The 7,759-nt window shown below is 52.7% G+C and overlaps 1 protein-coding gene across 2 annotated transcripts in view; it reads left to right on the top strand.

Annotated features, from left to right (window-relative positions):
* Positions 1-1,572: 1,572 nt before the first annotated feature.
* Positions 1,573-7,759, top strand: part of LOC136300172 (ubiquitin carboxyl-terminal hydrolase 12-like) — a 28,172-nt gene continuing 21,985 nt past the window's right edge. The window contains exon 1 of one of the 2 annotated variants that reach the window (XM_066202377.1): positions 1,573-1,647. Coding sequence is in view for 1 of the 2 variants with exons in the window: in XM_066202376.1 (XP_066058473.1) it covers positions 1,600-1,647 (48 nt within the window). In the remaining variant the exon portion in view is untranslated. The remainder of the gene's footprint in view (positions 1,648-7,759) is intronic. The other variant, XM_066202376.1, reaches the window with a different exon arrangement.

The following is a 7,759-nucleotide window of genomic DNA, read 5'->3' as shown; positions in this document are numbered from 1 at the left end:
TGGCTATTGGGCTAAAAGTAAAAACAATATAGGTGTCCTCTCGTAATTGGATAATTTATGCATAAAAGACCTTGGAAAGGGTTAGAGCCAGAGCCATTTTCTACCTTGTTAGCTAGAGCTCACAGCTTGTGGGACTGTAACATAGATAAGAGTCAAACATCTGAGTCTGAATGTGAAAACCGCATCTCCTGAGTATTAGTCCGGGCTCTAACAGAAGAAAAGAAGATAAGAAACACACAAGGAATGTTCCCACTCCTTCTCCCACCGGATTTACAGTGGACACTGTTGTCACCTGCAGCTCTGTGCTCTCCAAGAGCCTTTTTGTCCCTTTTTGCTGGAGCAGGGCCGTGTGGTGTGGACAGCAGAGGGTCACCGGGGCAGCACCACTGCCCCACTCCAGCTCCAGATCCCACTGACCCACAACCACTGGAAGGAGTCTTGGGAATGACAGAGCTCCATGGGGCACCTCGGAGGGGTTTTGGTGCTCTGGGGTGGCCGTGGTGTCCCTCGGTGGGGTTTTGGTGACATGCCCCCGTTCCCAGCCCCCCCGTGGGGACAGTGCCTTCCCCCAGTGTCACCAGCGACCCCCGCAGTGCCCATCCCAGTGGGCCCCAGGAATCACGGAATTCCCTGAGGGGGAAGGGGCACACAAGGATCATGGAGTCACAGACTGACAGAATGTTATGGGTTGGGAGGGAGCTTAAAGATCATCCTGTCCCACCCTGCCATGGCAGGGACACCTCCCACTGTCCCAGGGTCCAGCCTGGCCTTGGGCACTGCCGGGGATCCAGGGGCAGCCACAGCTGCTCGGGGAAACCTGTTCCCCAGCCCGGTCCTGTTCCAATTCTGATCCCAATCCCATCCTGATCCAGTTCCCATCCCAATCCCATCCCCCAGCCCGATCCCCATCCCAATCCCGACCCCGATCCCAATCACTTTTCAGTCCCAGTCCCAATCCCATCCCTTTCAGATCCCGACGCCACTCCAATCCCATTCCGGTTCCGATGCCATCCTGATCCCATCCCGTTTGTATCCTCATCCCGTTCCTATCCCGGTCCCGATTCCGTTCTCCAGCCCGGACCTATTCCCATCCCGATCCCTTTCCCGATCCCTTTCCTGATCCCGTTCCCATCCCGATCCCGTTCCCATCCCGATCCCATCCCGATCCCAATCCCGTTCTCATCCCATTCTCATCCCGATCCCGTTCCCATCCCGGTCCCGATTCCGTTCCCCAGCCCGGACCTATTCCCATCCCGATCCCTTTCCCGATCCCGTTCCCATCCCGTCCCCGTCCCAATCCCGATCCCGTTCCCATCCCGGTCCCGTTTCCATCCCGATCCCATTCCCATCCCGATTCCATTCCCATTCCCATCCCGATCCCATTCCCATTCCCATTCCCATTCCCATTCCCATTCCCATTCCCATTCCCATTCCCATTCCCATTCCCATTCCCATCCCGTTCCCCCGGACCGAGCACGCCCGGGAACGCTGTTTGCGGGCCCGGGCGGGGCGGTTTGGGCGGCGCACGGCCCGGGCCGGTTATCGGGTGCGCAGCTGGCGCTGTCAGTCGCGGCCCAAGATGGCGGCGGCCGGGGGCGGATGGAGGCGCTGGTGACGGTGCGGAGACTCGCCGCCGTGTGTACCATGGTGAGAGCCCCTCCCGGCCTCGTGCCCCGCGCCGAGCGGCGGGGAGCGGCCGCCCGCCGCGCCCCGGCGCCCTGCGAGCAGCAGAAGTGGCTCAGACCCATGGCTGCGGGAGGCCCCGCCGGCGGCCCCGGGGCTCTGAGGGGGCCGGGGCGGCCCCGGGGCTCTGAGGGGGCCGGGATGGAGCGGGGAGCCTTGCCGGGGCTGAGTGTCGGTCCCCAGCCTGGCCGGGGCTCGCAGGGCTTTGGGATAATGGGCTGAAATCCCTGCTGGGAGAGGTGTTGGGCGGCTCGGCAGAAACGCGGACCCGGCGCTCCCGGTGGGTGTGTCCGCCGCCGCCTGTGCCCGGAGATGGTTTTGGGGCCGGTGGGCGCTGCCTTGGGAGAGAACGGGAATTCTCGAGCGTTGATTGGCCTCGTGCCCAGGTCGCGGCCGGCTGTTGTGATAAGTGAGTTCATTTAAAACTTGTTCTACTCGTTTATCAGAGCTCCGCGATCGCTCCACGTGCGTGCGTGTCCCAGGGGAGGGAGGCGGGCTGCTAATTGCGTGATTGTGCAGAATTTTTAATGAACTTACGGCGCTGTGTGAATAGAGCCCGGCAGTGGCTGGGCCGGTGCCGGAGCGCGGCTGACTCACCGTGACACCTCCGGCCCGGCCGGGAAACACCAAAACCCGGCCACGGGGAACTTCGGGGAGCTGCCCTGCCTCTGGGCTCCGGCAGGGGCGAGGATCCCCAAAGCCAGCCCGGGATGGGGCTGGAATTCCCAAAGCCAGCTCGGGATGGGGCTGGGATCCCCAAAGCCAGCCCAGGGTCAGGCTGGAATTCCCAAAGCCAGCCCGGGTTCAGGCTGGAATTCCCAGACTTTGTTTTTTCTAATCCCAGGTTTTCACTGCTCCAAGGGCAGATTTCCAGCTCCTTTCTGCAATCCCAGCAGGGACTGCTCCACACCAGTTTCCTGCCTCTCTTTTCACCTACGTGGAAGAGGAGCAGGATTTTCCTACTTTTCCCTGCAGGTGCTGACCCCCAGTTTAACTCCAGGCTGGCAGTTTGCAGCTCCACACCCCTGACAAGAGACACTGATCTTGTTTTCACACCCCTGTCTTTGGGAGAAGACTTCCCAGCACTTTATCCTTCCCTGATCCCACCAAATGTGGGGTTTTCTACGTGGTTTGTGTTTTTTAATTGCCCATCACAGCCACGGGGTGGGATTAAGGCCACGAGAGGTGAGTCAGGGCTTTGCTGTGGAGTTCTGCACCCCAGGGGCTGGATTGACTCCATCCAGGGAATATTTTGGGTCCATTCCTGACTGAGCACATCCCAGTGGCATTTTGGCATTTTTGCTCCTGTGCTTGCCTGGATTTTGTTTGGGATGGTGGCTGGAAGCCCCCCACTCCCCCTGCTGAAGCTCTTTTCCAAGAAACTTTCCTGGGGAGGCAGATCCTCCTCACTGTGCTTCAAGTGGAGAATTTGCTGTTTATTGTAGAGCAGTGCTGGTGGCACTAAATAATTGCGTGGAACCGGCTTCCAAATTCTTTAATTAGTCATTTAATCAAGTGCTGTGGGATCTGTCAGCATCAGTGTTTTAGGTGCATGTGACTGCCTGTCAATATTTACATTTATTCCCTCATCCAGCCCAGGAAATCAAGGCCTGGGTGCTGTATTTTAAAAACTGGATCAGTTTATTTGCATGCCCAGCAAGTCAAAATACTGTTTTGTGACCTTTGTCATGAAGGTACATGAAAAACCTCAGCCTGCTTTATAAAAACATTGAAATGCATGAACAAAGTCCCTTTTGGGAGCTGCCTTCTTCAGGATTGTGCTGATCCATGGTGGTTGTTAAAATCATTGATAACATGATTTTATAATATAAATAAATTATTGAGAAAATCCATAGGACTTTACATATTTTTTTTTAGTAAAACGTGCGGTTTTCTACCAACACTTCCAGTCATCATCCGTGCCCCGGGCTGGAAAGGGCAAAGCCAGGTTTGTGACACTGTCAGGGACATCCCAGGGATGTTCCTTTGCTTCTCAGCCTCTCCATTCCACTCCAGTGTCTCTTTAAAAACGAAATTCCCAGCCTGAGCTTATTAGCAGCCAGTAATGAGGTTGGACTCAGTCATCTCCCCCTCCCTAAAATAACTTCCCCGTGCTTCGGGGAGGGTCAGCTCTGCTGGTGCCGTTTCCTCACTCCCTCTTGCAGGGTTTCATCCCTTTGGGGTGGCAGGGCCAGGGATGGAGCAGGGATCGTTCATTTGAGTGTGATTCACTGCGGGGGGAACCGCTGCCCCAGCTCTGCTTCCCTGCCCCCACTTTGGTGTCCCAGCCCTGCCCTTGGCTCTGGGGGTTTCCCTCTCTTGGCAGGATTGAGGGAGATGGGAGCAGAGAGCTCTGCTGAGGCGTTCTGCATTTAAAAAAAAAAAAAAAATCTACAGTTGGTGTTTCCAAAGTGTTCCAAGGGGTGTCTATGTGTGGGGTGAGCAGGGGGGAATCCTCTCGTGGCTGAGCAGGGCAGGATTCCTGGCTCCGGCTGCATCCTCTGCCCCAGGACGTTGTTTGCTGGGCTCTGAGGCAGCTGTGGAACTGAGTGTTTGAGTCAGAACGTGAGGATTTTGTTGGATTGACAGAACTTTTGGAAAGCAGCTTGTGAGGAGTCTGAAGCCAGCCGTGAGCAGAATGTTGTCACTTTGTGGGCAATTAGGGCCACTTCCTCCAGGTTCATGGCTAATTGGTTGTTGAACCAGTAGGACGTGCCTGAAGAGCTCCAATCCGGGCTACAACTTGGGGGTAGTTGTACCTGCTCTGAATCAGGAGGTAACTATTGACTTAGTGCTGGAGGGAAGGTGGCTGCAGCCTTGGGAAGTCGCACATTTCCATTTGCCACCTGAATAATTCACAGGCAGGGCTGTGGTGTCCCTGGTGTGTAATGTCACCTGTAGCTGTGGGACTTTGGGTTGGCTCTATCAGGGAATTAACATTTATAGCATTTATTTTTATCACTGGAAGGAGGGAGGGTGGAAGTAGAGCTGGCTAAGCAGATTTCTGTCTCCAGCCCTGCTCTGCTTCTTGACTGACTTGTTAAGCTGAAAGAAAGAAAATATTCCTCTTTGCACTTCAATCCCAGCCTGAGGATAATTGTTTTTTTTGGGGGGGAAGAAATCCATAAGCCTTTGGAAAGCAGGGAGGAGGTCACTTCAAGGTTTTCCAAGGTGCCGTTTGTGTTGTGGTTTAATGCTGTGTGTGATGGGTGTTTATTGCTGCAGATTTGGGGCTGGGAGCAAAGCCAGGCTGCAGTTCAGGTGGACCACACAGGTTCCTTGGGATTTTACAGGAGTCCTGAACACATACATGAGCTTTTGTGCTGTCCTAGTGTCTGCTTTGACTGTCTATAAACTTTTAAAATGTGGTGCTTTAATTGTCCTGAGGAAAATGAGAGCTCATGAGAGAGCCCAACGCATGGAACTGGGGAAACTGGGCACCCCATGATTCATCTGGTCAAAGTAGACACTGATATATGATAGGACCTCTGCTTCAGAGCTGCTGCCATTTAAAAATGAAGTGAGAACACCTGGGGAAAGATGCTAAAATAACCGAATGTAGCTTGTTCTGTGTTACTGAATCTCTGTTGTTTGGTTCTTTAATCAGGATTCAGAGCAAATGCTTTTATTGCCTTGGGTTCGTCTGTTTACATGCACATCACTCACTGTCTTGTTGCTGTTAAAAAGGAAATGGCTTTCAGCAGATGTCAGTTTGGGGGATTCCTGCGCTTGTTGCCAAAATAAAGGGCAGCACAGTACATTGTTATGGTTTGTTCCTGTGTCGTGTTTTGTATTTTCAGCTCCTTTTATAGTGGATCTTTAAAGTGGGCTTGTAAAACAGACGGGGATAAACTTTGTTATGGAAGGACAGGAGGGAATGGTTTTAAACTAAAAGTGGGTTGGTTTTGACTAGAAAGGAAGGATTTTTTCCATTAGGGGTGGTAAAGCCCTGGCACAGGGTGCCCAGGGAAGCTGTGGCTGCCCCTGGATCCCTGGGAGTGCCCAAGGCCAGGCTGGGATAGGGAGAGATGTCCCTGCCCATGGCAGTGCATGAGCTCTAAGGTCCCTTCCAACCTAAACTATTCCATGATTTATCCACTTAACCTCTCCTGCACTGAGCTGTGAATGTATTTCCCCATTCAGACATGTTGATTGGCCCCACGGCTGAATTTTACTGCTCTGTGCCTGTGTCATGTCTGAAGTTACAACCTGTTCATAAATGAAATATAAGCCTATTCATAAATCCTCCCCTCAGCATCCACTTCCTCACTGCCCACAGCATTGTCCCTGCACTGTTTGATGTGTGAGGCTCCTGATCAAGTCTCTCCGCCAGCTCACAGCAGAACAATGCTGGTGAGCACTGGGCCTTGCACAGCTGGGAGCTGTTTGTGTTTGTTGTCTTGGAGCCCAGAGAGCTGCGAGGCAAAGCTCCACTCCTGTGTGTGCTACTGGGGCACTGGGAGGACTCTTGTGGGTGGGGAGATCAGGGGTGTGGACTGGGAGCACTGGGGATGTGGGAGGCTGGGATGAACTGGGAGCACTGGGGATGTGGGAGGCAGTGGCTGAGGAGGGGAAGGAGCTGTTGACAAAGGTCAGCACCAAGCAGTGGTTCTGTTTTTGCTGCCCTTTCTCCACATGCTCTTGTCACTGGAGCCCAGCTCTGCTCCCTCACTCAAAGAGCCTAAAACGAGAGGGTTTCACAGGAGTGTGGGCCCTGCTGTGCCTTTGGGAGGAGTGGATCCTGTGCACCTCGCAGGACCAGCTCCTCATGGAATAAACATGTGCTTGGAGGAGTTCACAGAGCACCCTGCATTCATTGGTTTCAAACCACTCCAATTAAAGCTTCAGAGGAGTGAACTTCGGAAATGCAGCACTCCGGAGTTTCTCTGGGTGAGCTGGCAGCAGTCAGGGTGCTCGGTGAGCTCTCCTGCCCGCTGGGAATGGGCACAGCCTTTCCAGGAGGAGGATTCCGTGGAGCTTTGGGTAGCCTGTGACACTGCTCCTTTCAGGATTATCAGTTTGTTTGGAGTGGTTGTGCAGGCAGAGCGCTGCAATCCAGGGTTCAGTTTACAGTCATTTGTTCTGCCTGGAACACAGACAGCCTTCCATGAAAAGGGATCCTTTCAACCCCCCAGCTGACAACTCTTTTTATCTGACTTCGGTGCTCCACAGCCAAGGAGTTCTAAAGGATGGGGAAAGCAACATCTAATCTGTGTTCAGAAGACCATGACAGTGTGTTCTGTAAATTTGCAGCAACACAACCCCAATCTGCTCCGTTTCCACTTCCCCCTGGGGTAATTTGAATAGTCCTGGAGCTGGAAGTGTTATCTCAGCAATTACAGCAAGTGCAGGCAGACTTCTGCATCAGCTCATGCAGATTCCTTTCCTGGAAGGTTTTAAGTAGCTCTGGCTTGGCCTGCTTGTTCTTCTTTTCCCCTTTTTGTTTTGATTTGTTTATTCACTCTTAAAACAACTCCTCAGCAGTGGGTTTAAGCAGCTCCTCTAATCTGGAGTGCTGCACGATGGTTTCCCTTGGAGCCTTTCCACACAACCTGAAAGCTGCTTCCCGGCTTGTTTTAAACGCTAAATCTTCTCCCACTCTCAATTGTTAAAAGGAAACAGTCAAATGAGTAATTAGAGAGCAAGACTTGTGCTCCAGGCATGTTCTGGACGCTGAAATCATGTAGATTTTTTTCCCCTTTTTCTGCATTTCTTTAAGGGAAATGTCTTTTGCAGGCAGGTGCTCAGTGGGAAGCAGCTGGTTCCAGTCCAGGAGTCGGGATGGTGTGGAGTCCAACCAGAATATCCTCAGGGATTTTTTATTTCATCAGGTTTTTACTCCAGTGATGCTACACAGCTTCTGGGTGTGCATCCAGCTGCAGGGGAAGGTTAGAGATACCCTGAGTTATTGAGCCTTTAATTCTTCATTTGAGCTGAATTAGAGTCATTGCAGAGAGAGAAATGCATAAAAATCAGGTAATGTGGACATTAATTTTTGTACTGAGCTAAAATGATAATAATTATCCTTAAAGAAAGGCTCAATCTTCCAATTTGCATGGGCTGTATGCAGAGGGCT

This window comes from Chamaea fasciata, unplaced genomic scaffold (assembly GCF_029207755.1).
Source record: "Chamaea fasciata isolate MVZ Bird 193981 ecotype frontalis unplaced genomic scaffold, bChaFas1.0.hap1 SCAF_22, whole genome shotgun sequence".
NCBI lineage: Eukaryota > Metazoa > Chordata > Aves > Passeriformes > Sylviidae > Chamaea > Chamaea fasciata.
Note: the sequence above shows the minus strand (reverse complement) of the source record. Positions and strands in the feature narration are given on the sequence as shown.